This window comes from Mustela erminea, chromosome 7, assembly GCF_009829155.1.
Source record: "Mustela erminea isolate mMusErm1 chromosome 7, mMusErm1.Pri, whole genome shotgun sequence".
Taxonomy (NCBI): Eukaryota; Metazoa; Chordata; class Mammalia; order Carnivora; family Mustelidae; genus Mustela; species Mustela erminea.
Genome location: NC_045620.1, coordinates 87,499,324 through 87,511,108, shown reverse-complemented (window position 1 = coordinate 87,511,108; position 11,785 = coordinate 87,499,324). Strand labels below are relative to the sequence as shown.

Here is an 11,785-nt window from a genome sequence, read left to right as displayed (position 1 = left end):
GCCTCTGCCTTCGGCTCAGGTCATGATCTCAGGGTCCTGGGATGGAGCCCGCATTGGGCTCTCTGCTCATCAGGGAGCCTGCTTCCCCCCCGACCCACCCCGCCTGCCTCTTTGCCTACTTTTGAACTCTGTCAAATAAATAAATAAAATCTTAAAAAATAAAAGAAAGTATGAGTTAAAATGCGTTTCGACTTATGTGACTAACTTAACAAACAGTTGGGAATGGATTTGCTATTTGGTTTGAACAAGATAACAGCAAGAAAAGGACAGTAACTGAGGATGTGCTTTTTTAAAAAAAATTACATTCAATTAATTAACAATTATTCAACTAATTACAGCACATTATAAGTTTCAGAGGTAGACTAAGGATGTGGTTAAGATATAAATGAAGGTATTACACTTGTAAAAAAAAAAAAGAACAAGAGATTATGAGACAAAATAGCAGAAGCATAACAGCATGTAACTGGAAAAGAACAAATCAGGAACATTGTAACTGTGTTGCTAGCAGGTTTCACCTCAGCAACAGTGGAGGCGGGAAGACAATGGAATAGCATCTTTATGTTTTTAAAAGATTTTATTTATTTATTTGACACAGAGAGCGATCACAAGTAGGCAGAGAGGCAGTCAGAGGGAGAGGGAGAAGCAGCCTCCCGGCCGAGCAGAGAGCCTGATGTGGGGCTTGATCCCAGGATCCTGAGATAATGACCCGAGCCAAAGGCAGAGGCTTAACCCACTGAGCCAGCCAGGTGCCCAGGAATAGCATCTTTAAAGTGATAGAAGGAAAATACCTGTCGATCTATAACTCCTATTCTAAAGTAAGGAGAAAATAAAAACATTTTCAGACATAATAAGAAATTAAAACCCAGTGGCTCCCAATAAAAGAACTACAAAAGATATACTTAAACCAAAAGAAAATAAAGTTTTTGGGATATAAAAAATAAGAATTAGCCCCCAAATTGATAAAATATTTGAACAAATTTAATGATCTATTGATGGGAGACTTGAATATTTTTGTGCTATTTTAAAGTCGAAAGTAAAACACTGTTCAGAGACAACAATAGGGGGCTGGAAAAGATGCTCAGTAATGACTCCAAGATGACTGAGTTCTTTGTTTCTGTTGAGTTCAAAATACAGGACTCCTTTTGGGTTTGTAGATGATGGGAATAACTACAGATGCAAGTAAAATCTCAAAGTTAGAACTAAATGATAAAAAAGTCAAAATGTTCCAGAAATAGAGGGGAAAGAAAGAGAATGCAGAGTTTTTATCAATACAAAGAAGGCAGACAGTAAGAGGAAGAAATGCAAAGGGTGTAATACTTCTGTCTGCCCTCATGTCTGCAGGTGTGGGAGCTGGCTTGCTTTTTGGGGTCTTGGGAGCCAGATATGGGAGAGCATTTGCAGATGTGCTATAAAACTGGAGGAGTTCTTCTTGCTGCCAGTATCTCAAAACAGCTTAATAAAGCAGCACATTTTTCATCCACCCAGCTGACCAGCCAGGGGAGGGGAATTCCAGGAAACTAGGTAACCCCCAAACTGCCCAATGTCTGCTTTTTAAAAGTCCCATTTTTTAAGCTGCTAGTCAGGAAGTCATTCAGTTGTAGAACAAGGACATCACTTGTGTTCCTTCTGTGCTTACCATAGCGATTCTCAATGGTTAACAAATTTGCCATTGACAGGTAATGTTTATTTTTATATTTCCCTGCCTTCTGAATTAATGATCCCACTGTAACCCTAGCCAAACACTTTTGAGTGTGGTATTATAAAAATTACACAAATTCAACTGTATCTCATTTTTTTTTTTAATCTGAGAAATTTTCAGTGCCCTTCAGGATAACTAGAGATGTGTAACTCATAGTTTTTATGGAGTTATGGGCAATGCTTAATGTAAACCTGTGGTTAACTCTGGTAATTGAGCAGAGTGCTCTCTAGATCTTGTTCCTCATGAGTCAGTGGAAATTGGAAGTGACTTTAACAGGGAGAAGAAATTAAGTCATAGGAGTCCCCTAGCCACTGTGTTTCCTCTAGTCTTACGTCCATCCTTCAATCAGAAGAATTCAAAATACAGGGCACACATGAAAAAACACTGAAAACCCAGTTCAAGTCTGAAGGGAGGACTTGACCATCAGGGGCAGATAGTAGGACTTGTTTGTCTATAAGATGCTGGTGTAGAACAAGCATCTTATAATATTTTTAAAGGGTGGAAATTGAAATCTTGACTGCAATGTTACACAGATAAGCAAGGAATATTTACTGAGTGACCAAGTGGCAGATTTTTATTACTGACTAATGAAGTTTATTGATATCAGGTTATGTGGCTGTGTCTCAATCCTGATAAAGGAGTTTGCTGGTGTTTGTCCGAGATATGGACATAGCCTTTTCCAACGTAATTGTTCTGGAAAGAGATTTCCACACCTTAAAGCTAATATAAAGGGTTGGAGTTGCACTGGCAGCCTCGTCTGGCACCTTCTTCCCATCAGGCAAAATGAAAGTTCTTGTGAGTATTTTTTTATGCTTCTTTATATTCTTGTGGTGGCTCTGAGAGAAAATGTTCAAATCCAATATGCCTTGGATTTCAGAAGTCTTAGATGAACACTATGCAAGCTTTTAAGCTTCTGTCGTTGAATTAAATAATGTCTTTGGCAACGATAGTGTTAAATAGTGTCAGATATTTATCGGTCCATTGTCTATTTTCTAAGACATTTACTTAAAAAAAATTTTGGAAATATCTAGAGAATTTTAATTTGGAGAATTCTTAATAACAGTTCCTTACTATCATGAGCTTGAGAAGGAATGTAGGCATTTTGGGACAACTGCATTTACGATTTAAAAGAGAAGGGGCAATTTTTTTTAAAAAAAGATAATAGCAGCTATCATCTTCTGAGGGCATATGAGATCCTATGCTGAACATAAATACTTTGATTTATTCACCTCAAGAATTCTGTGAGCTGAGCAGTATTACCCCCATCCTATGGATGAGGAGACTGAGGCCAGAGGAATGTGATTTTCCCATTCCAGTAAACATGAGGTTTAGACTTGAAATGTACCCATCTCCGGCCCCCCTGGCAGGAGCAATTACGGTACAACGTTCCTGCTGTGCAATCTCTCCTCCTGCGGATCCCAATCCTGACCCCAGTCTCCCATGGCTCCACTCTGCACTGCTCCATGAGCAGAGGTCTATGTTTTTACCTAGAATGGAACTCCTTCCCCCAGTGATCTATACTTTATCCTCATTTAGCTGGTGATGGAGAAAGCAAAATGGTAAGTTTCTTCCCATCAGGTGTTCAAAATTGTTGGCTTAAAGAGTTCCATCTCCAAGGGTCTCTTGATTTTCCAAGAGGAGATCTGTTGCTGAAACCTAATCCTGTAACCTCGGTGTATTAAACACGGTGTTGGGCAGGTGGTTATTTGGGGGGTGGGGGCACTTCCTGAGCTCTCTCTAATTGTATTACTATGGTGGTCAGTCCTCCACCCATCTGTTCAAACCTCTGTATTAGACCCATTTAAATAGAATAGAGAAGAGTGTCAGAGGTTACAGGAGCTGGCCTGGAGTCAGAGAAGGCATGTGGCTGGCGAGTAGGCAGGTTGGAGATCTGCATGCTGGTCTTTGTCAGACACTCCTCCCCAGTCATCAGAAGAGAAATGTTACTGGTGATTGTTAGGAAAGTAAATAAATCCTCTCGACAGGTCTTAAAAATACTTGCCTTCCTGCAGACCTCCTTCATGAGTGGCTTGCAATGGCAGTGGTGTACATGGTAGTGTTCAGAAAAGAGAATGCAAAACTGGGTCTTTTACCCATTGGATAAGACTCTTCACACAGCTGCAGCAAAATGTCATCACTGCGTCAGCGTCAGTCTCATGGTCCATCAGCCTAACATTTGTCTGAGGGCATCACTAAGGAGAATATAGAGGCTTTCCTTGATGTCATCCTTGAAAGTTTGCCATGCCTCCAAGTATCCAATTTTCATAGTTTCCCTCGGGAATCCATTGTATCTCATCACCACGAATCCCACTGTAATTTACCCTCTTGGTCTCAAGGGAATTTGATACATTTTTTTTTTTAACCGTAAGACACAACTTCACTCTGTCATCCAAATCCACTGTGAGTCACACCAGGGTGTTCTCGTAGTAAAAGGAGTCCTTCCTCACTGTTCACCTACTCCAAGTTGTATCTGGCGTAAGAACTCTTGTTGCCTACAAGCTTATGATGTTGGGAAGGGTCAGGGATGGGGCATAAAGGTAGAACCTGGTGTCTGACAAATAACATGAAGTCAGCAAACACCTGTCTAATGAGGGAATGTGTGTTTCGCATCTGGGAGATGGACTGTTGACTGCCCATGATCACCCACCTGTGTCTCTAAGTGTATATTTTCCAAGATACTTGTGCTTATCCTGTCCAGTGTCTCTGTAAGTCCCCATCCTTAATGACTGCCCTATAGAGAATGGATGCAACTGGTCTGTTTTTTAGGTGGTGTTTCTGGTGTTGGCCATCTTTGGGACACAATCTCATGGATATGAGGTAAGTTGGTTTTCTTTGGACTTTATACCCTACAGTTACTGGCAGAGGAAAAGGAAGATACAAGATCATCTATGTGGAGCACGGTAGAGAGCCCATATGCCCTATTTGGGATGGCATCCCAGAAATAACCAATAAAGGAAATGATAAGTTTGGTTATTTCTTTCCAAACTGCAATCCTTTAAAAAAATGCAATCCATTGCTTTACAATGTGGTCACTTTCATTTCTTCTGTGATGTTTTTGCTTCTCTTGTATATAATATAGTAAACCATGAAGAAGAGCTTCACATTCTTACTTTAGCATGGTTTTCGGTCTGGGATGCCAGGGAGGAGGTTTCAGACTTCAGTCTCTTGCTCACAAGTGGAGGGCTTCATTTGGTTGGAAGGGTTGTCTTTCCAGTGCATAGGACTTATGGAAAAACCATTATGTCTTTGTTGTTAATCTAGGTTTATAACATCATCAGCCCAAGCAAAAATGGTGGCAATCTTCAGGAGACAGTGACAATCGACAATCAAAAAAATATTGCCATCATTAACATCCATTCAGGTTCATGCTCCTCTACCACGATTTTTGACTATAAACATGTAAGCTGCAAAGGAATTTTTATATTCTTCAAGACTCACTGGGTTTCTAAAGGGTGAAGGGGCAGCCATTTACTATGCATTTGAATTCCAAGAATTATCCTTGCAATTCTTCCAGAATTCCCTTACTTTTGCTTTTATCTTTTTAATTTTTTAAAAGATTTAAAAAATTTATTTGTTTGACAGAAAAAAAGAGATCACAAGTAGGCAGAGAGGCAGGCAGAGAGAGAGAGAGAGAGAGAGGAGGGACTCCATGCTGAGCAGAGACCCCGATTCGAGGCTTGATCCCAGGACCCTTGGATCATGACCTGAGCTGAAGATAAAGGCTTTAACCCACTGAGCCACCCAGGCACCCTACTTTTCCCTTTTATAAAAAAAGGGAGATTTTATTTATTTATTTTAGAGAGAAAGAGAGAGAGGGTATGTGTGCATTTGAGGAGAGGGAGGGGCAGAGGGCAAGGGAGAGAGAGAACCTCAAGCAGACTCTGAGCTGGGCTCAGATTCGGGCTGGGGGCTTGATCCCACAACCATGAGATCATGACCTGAGCTGAAAGCAGGAGTAGGACACTTAACTGACTGAGCCACCTAGGTTTTCCAAACAAAACCACTTCTAAGAAAAATGTGTAACAGGTAACATACACACCTGTTTGATCTTTTGAGGTGGTAATTGGACCATCATGATAATTGCCTCACTACAGGCTCAGACAGTGTCTAGAAGAGGGGACTAAAACCCAGAGCATAGCCTGGCACACAGGCTTTCAAAAATATTGGCTGAATGAATAAATGAGTGCATTAGGGCTTCTAATAGAAAAACTCATGCAGAAAAAGAGCGATTATGGAATAAACAATCATAGAATAGCAGAAATCCAGAACAACTATACCTCTTCAACTATGTCAGTAGGATATGCAATAAATCATACTTCTTCTGGAAGAAGGAAAGTGTGTTAATCCAAAATCTTTACAAGTTTCAGTTACTGCTATAAACAATAAATCTCAGAAACCTGCTTAGAAGAGTTATTGGGTCCTTTATCCATTTATTTGTTTGTTTTCTATTCGTTCCATCTGATCAGGAGGCTGCTTTTACCATGGGACAGAGCTACGTACTGTGAATATAAGTAGGTCACAGTCCATCTCACTGGGCATTTGAACGTACTTTTTGTCTCTTTTTCTTGTAGGAACCTCCTCACATGTCTCCTCCCCATTGGCATTGGCAGTTCTAGGACATATCTGAAAACACAAAATTTTTGAAAGATACAGTTTTAAAGGAAGTTGTACTGCAATTGTTTTTTAAAGCAGATTTCAGGGAAATCCCCCAAGTGTCTTAAAACAAAAAACAAAAACAACAACAACAACAACAAAAACCAGAGCTGTGAGGACTCGGTTTAAGCCCCTTGCACGGCCATCAGGCTTCACCTCGGGCTCTTTTTGAATTTTAGGAACTGGCAATTTGTAAGAATTGAAAAATGGGAACTAGAAGAAGTGGTTTTGTTTGGGAAACCTAGGTGGCTCAGTCAGTTAAGTGTCCCACTCCTGCTTTCAGCTCAGGTCATGATCTCATGGTTATGAGATCAAGCCCCCAGCCCGAATCTGAGCCCAGCTCAGAGTCTGCTTGAGGTTCTCTCTCTCCCTGTATGACATACAGCCTCACGGACTGTATAATTATTTGGGACTCTGTAGAGAAAATTCCATTCGGGGTGAAGGTGAGGTGGCCTCCGGTTTGGTCTGGCTCCTGGGCCTCGCCTACCATTGCTATTTCTATACCCCCTGCCTCCAACCCAGCCCCCTCCAGCCTGCTTGGGTTTGAGATAGAGAAAGGAGGGGGAGAAGATGGTAAAGGAGAGAAGAGTGGATGAAACGTGTGTGTGTTGGCAGGGAGGGGGAGCATGCCACGCGAAGGAGAGTTTCTCAAGCAGCACTGTCCAGCAGAAATTTCTACAACGCTGGAAATGCTCTATATCTGTGTTGTCCAACAGACAAGCTACTGGCTGCTTGTGGCTACAGGGCACGTGAATCGTGTGACAGAGGAAGTGCATTTTAAATTTTACTTAATTTGAATTTAAATTTAAATAGCCCATGTGGCTGGGAGTGAACATATTGGAAAGCACAGTTCTAAAGAATACTGTATTTACCCCAAATTAAGGAAAAGGCAGAACGAAATCAATAGAAAGAGAGACAGGGGCACCTGGGTGGCTCAGGTGTTAAGCATCTGCCTTTAGCTCAGGTCATAATCCCAGGGTCCTGGGATCGAGTCCCACATCAGGCTCCTGGCTTGGCAGGAAGCTTGCTTCTCCCTCTCCCACTCCTCCTGCTTGTGTTCCTTCTCTCGCTGTGTCAAGTAAATAAATAAAATCTTAAAAAAAGAAAGAAGGAAACAGACAGCTGCTGCTTCTTAATTGTTCAAACCCGACACTACAGGCCCTGGTTGCAAAACACGAGAAGTGGGGCACAGATTGTGGGTTTGTACAACCTCAGAGATAGAAACAACAAGCCAAAAAGTAAACCTATGATGTAAAAGAAGGCGAATGGGTAGGATGGATGGCTCGCGAAAAATGGTCACGTGCACTCACTGCGCATGTTCAAGGCTTTCCTCAGTGAGGCTCAAATGTCCTCCCCACCAGTTCGGAACCGGGGAGCCAGGCAGGCCAGTAACTGTGTTCTTCCTGCCCCAGGGCTACATCGCATCCCGGCTGCTCTCCCGAAGAGCTTGCTACATCCTGAAGATGGACCATAAGGCGATCCCTGCTCTGGACAAACTAGAACGATACATCTACGAGAAACAGGTGATTCTGCAGTACTCTTCCCCATTCCCCATTCCTTTGCCGGGGAAAATGAGTGCCTACAGAGGAAAGAAGAGAGTAAGGGGAATGATCATAATATTACATCTTACCATGATTATGCACTCTCCACCCCTTAGAGTGTTTTCTCCTTTATTGATTTTGCTTAGCTTGATTTCTACCATCCAGCCCCCAATTTGAGAACTTATCATAAATTCCAGTGTTTTTTTGTAAAGGACTGAACAGCAAGGCTCTTAGAAATAGTGACTGGCAGAAAAACGAGTGAAGTCATATTAGTCCACAACACAAAGGTGCAAAGAAACAACACGGGACAGTGAGAATAAACAAATACATCCCAAGGCTTGGAACGTGGTGTTGCATTCCCCCCTGTAACTTCCCATCTGTGCCCCCTGTGCCATGGGAGTCACCCTCCCTGGGTTTCACTGCCACCAAGAGGGATATAACATTGGTAATATCGAGGCTTCCCTGCAGACCAAGTACTCAGAAGGAGATGGCATCCTGAGCATTGCTGATGGGCTTCTGCTTCATAGTATGAAAAAGAAAAAGCTTAGAATAAGGGACATCAGGTTAAGTCAACCTGCTTTATCCTATCCTCCTCTCCTCTGCTGTTCTAGGCTATGAAGAACATGTACTCTGACAAATACTTCTGGGTCAAATACAGCCCCCTGCAGTCCTTGATCATGGACATAGACTGGTTCCTGGTTGGTTCCCCGATCAGGCATCTCTGCAGTCACATCCCCCTGTACAAGGGAGAAGTGGTTGAGAAGATAGGTGAGTACTGAATTATTCCTTTCCCAGATATTTCCTGGAAGCTTCCCAGTGTGGGCCATTCCACCTGGGGTTGTGTGAAGTACAGGTAGACGTGAAACATGGCTCATTTCGGTTGAGTTCAGGAACAAAACACCTACGGTGTGTGGCAATCCTGCTAAACATGAGGGAGAGCGAGCAATGAATGAAACGCATTCCTGAGGGCATTAGAGTGCCCTAAGGAACACGCCCTCTGGTGGAGAAGTTGATGGGTTAACACAGAGGATGAAATTTTCAGATGTCCTGGGTGCTAGGAGAAAACTGTTGGATTTCCTCCTGTGCTTCGTGCTCATGGGCGTTAATGATACAGGATTGTATACTTGAAAGTTGCTGAGAGGAGATCCTAAGCCTTCTTACCACGCAGCACACACAGGAAAGAATTACCTACGTTAACTGTGTGCAGTGACGGATGTGTTCTCTTGGTCTTGGTAATCATTCTACAACGCGTGTGGATATCAAATCAGCACAGTGTACACTTGAAAAGCATACAAATCCACTTGTCAATTATTCTTCAAAAAGGTTTCAAAAACTATTTTCAGAATCTCAGATAGAATGAGTCTAAGGAAGAGCAAGCGAAGTGCAACGATTGACAAGGAAAAAAAGCCCTGAGTGGTCCAGCTAGCATATATCATTGCAGTCATCACTGGTATTTTTATACAAAGTTTCCAATATGGGAGAGTAGCCAGAAGGAAAGAGGGGCCAGGCTGCAGATGGTGAATGCAGCAAGATAAATTACCCAGAGTAGTGGAAGAAGGTAAGAGGAAAGAAAATAATGAGCATTTATCACATTTTTACTGTCTAGAAAAAATTTTGAAGATACTTTTCTTTTAGCAGGGTCATTAGTACTTAGGACTAAAAGCACACAGACAGGGCACCCATGCAGAATGTCAAAGCATTAATCAAATAGAGCCATACAGCACTTCTAGAAGTTGTCAGTCTCTCTCTCTCTCTCTTTTTAAAACATTTTATTTAATTACTTGAGAGAGAGCACACAAGAGTGTTCGGGGAGGGCTAGATGGAGAGGGAGAAGCAGAACCCTCCACTGAGCAGGGAGCCCAAGATGGGGGAGGACTCCATCCCAGGAACCTGGGATCACCACCAGAGCCCAAGGCAGCCGCTTAACCGACTTGAGTCACCCAGGAGCCCCCAGGACTTGTCAGTCTTATTTAAGCTAACACGTCATTACCCTTTGCAATACAAGGGTAGCTAAAACCTTGGGTAACAGAGAATTACATGTACAATCCCTCGTCAAGACATTAACGAGAAGGCATGGGTCTGCTGCATTCTAATAATGTATTTCTCAATGCTCCTTCTTCACAAATTTGTCCCTTTTTCAGAAAACGTCAGTATTCGCTTCTGCTCAAAGACTGGACTCCTGGGCGTCTTAGGATTCTCCATCTGCGCAAGCGAAGGCGTTTAAGGCCCCCCCAACCCCCTGCCCCACCACCCCGTGTCGTCTTTTCTAAGACACGCTCCCTTGTTTTCCACTCAGCAGCCAAATTAAGTTCTTTCCCAATGCCCCAACCAATGTTGAGACTCAGTGGTAAAACATAAATCCTATTATCTACAGATCTCTGGGTGTTGCCTTTTTTTTTTATTTGTAAACAAAAATGGGAAGCCAAACCATGCTGACGTCACCGTGTAGAAGGCAAGAGTTTGCCAGGATTTCAAGTGAAGCACATAAGGTGTGAAACTTCCCAGATGATAAAGCTGAGTCAGTACAGGGTGGCCAGCGGGGTGCAAGTGTCCCTCTTGCCTCCATTAGACAAGCTGCCCATCTGCCCGCCAAAAGGAAGGGGATTCAGAGCACACTTGTCTTGAGGAGTACTGAGAAATGTATAGAATTGTTGAATCATGACCACTGTACCACTGAAGCTATTATAACACTGTGCTTTAATTATACTCGACTAAGAAAATAATAAAATAAAACTCCGATTTAAAATAAAACAAAACCAACTCCTTGCGCACTCTGGGCGAAGCAGGTGGTGGCCTCCCCCTGCTGAAGGGGGTGGAGTTTGGTGTTCTCTCAGCAGGTGATGGGAACTATCCCCTCTGACAAGGCACCCGGTCTGGAAGGCCAGTCATGTGCCTTTTAGAGAATGTCTTTTAGTTCATCGAGGCACTAGTCTCAACTTAATAAGTACTATTATAATATATTTTGTCTTGGACTGAGGGGAGAGCTCTGTGAGAGTGTCTCTCTGTGAGAGACTGTGGGGGAACACCCATCCCCCAGAGAAAGACGAACCTTTCTGAAAATCTTGACAGGAGTGAGAAACTAACTGGGAACGCCAAGTCAATATAAAAAAGGAAAGCCATTTCCAATATTCCAAATAAATTGTGTAATGCGGGCACAGTCCCAGATTACACAGCTGGCTCTCTTGTGGACTGGTCAGCTAGGTGCAAAGTCAGAACACAGAGGAATGCCTTTAACAAGAATTTCTGCTATCAGAAATTCTCTCCTCTTCCTAACACTGTACATATCCTTCATAATAACCACTAATAAATATATTTAAAACACTTAACCATGTGCTCAGTACTGGGACAGGTATGCTGGCAAAACAACCGTTGTCAAGGAAATGATTTTCTTGTTGGGGAAGTGAGACATTTACGTGAAAACATTTGCTTGCGACAGTAAAGAGTGTCTAAGAACATGCCAAATGAATAGTAGAGTGTACGAACTGGGACCTTGGTATTTGCAAGTGATAAAACCCCAAATCAAGTTAACTGAGGCAAGAAGGGTGAATTTATTGTCTCCTCTTGCTGTAGAAAGATAGGGATATTCTGGTCTCGGGTGGCTAGACCTAGGTGCCTGAAGGTGCCAGACTCTTCTCCCACTCCAGACTCTCCTTCTCTCTGTGTGTCAGCTTCAGAATCTTATGTCAGCTTTCTCTGAGAGGATAGAAACACCACCACCGTGGGCCCCAAGGTCCCCACTTTCCCAGCATCCTCATCAGAGAGGAAGGGACTCCTCTTCATTCTGATCTCAATTAGTTTTAATTTACAAATCTTGGGAAAGGTGCCAGATTGAATCACCTGGGGCACATTCTTATTCCCTGTGGCCAAGACTGGTCAGGGGTGAGGGAGTGCT

General features: G+C 42.7%; 1 protein-coding gene across 2 annotated transcripts; it reads left to right on the top strand.

Moving 5' to 3' along the window:
* Positions 1–1,605: 1,605 nt before the first annotated feature.
* On the top strand, positions 1,606–10,266 carry GKN2 (gastrokine 2). 2 transcript variants are annotated; one of them, XM_032353778.1, is made up of 7 exons: positions 1,606–1,676; positions 2,307–2,494; positions 4,466–4,516; positions 4,961–5,098; positions 7,765–7,875; positions 8,505–8,661; positions 10,035–10,266. In XM_032353778.1, the coding sequence occupies exons 2-7, from the start codon at positions 2,483–2,485 to the stop codon at positions 10,115–10,117; spliced, it is 552 nt and encodes a 183-aa protein (XP_032209669.1). In that variant the 5' UTR covers positions 1,606–1,676; positions 2,307–2,482; the 3' UTR covers positions 10,118–10,266. The 2 variants fall into 2 exon arrangements, with proteins under 2 accessions (XP_032209669.1, XP_032209668.1); XM_032353777.1 differs by lacking the exon at positions 1,606–1,676 and having other exon boundaries at positions 2,054–2,494.
* The last annotated feature ends 1,519 nt before the right edge of the window (positions 10,267–11,785 follow it).

Bases quoted from the DNA above. Each gene is read 5' to 3' on its own strand.
- GKN2 (XM_032353778.1), top strand. The intron at 4,517-4,960 runs GTAAGTTGGTTT...TTGTTAATCTAG, and splicing joins CACAATCTCATGGATATGAG to GTTTATAACATCATCAGCCC. The intron at 5,099-7,764 runs GTAAGCTGCAAA...TTCCTGCCCCAG, and splicing joins CGATTTTTGACTATAAACAT to GGCTACATCGCATCCCGGCT.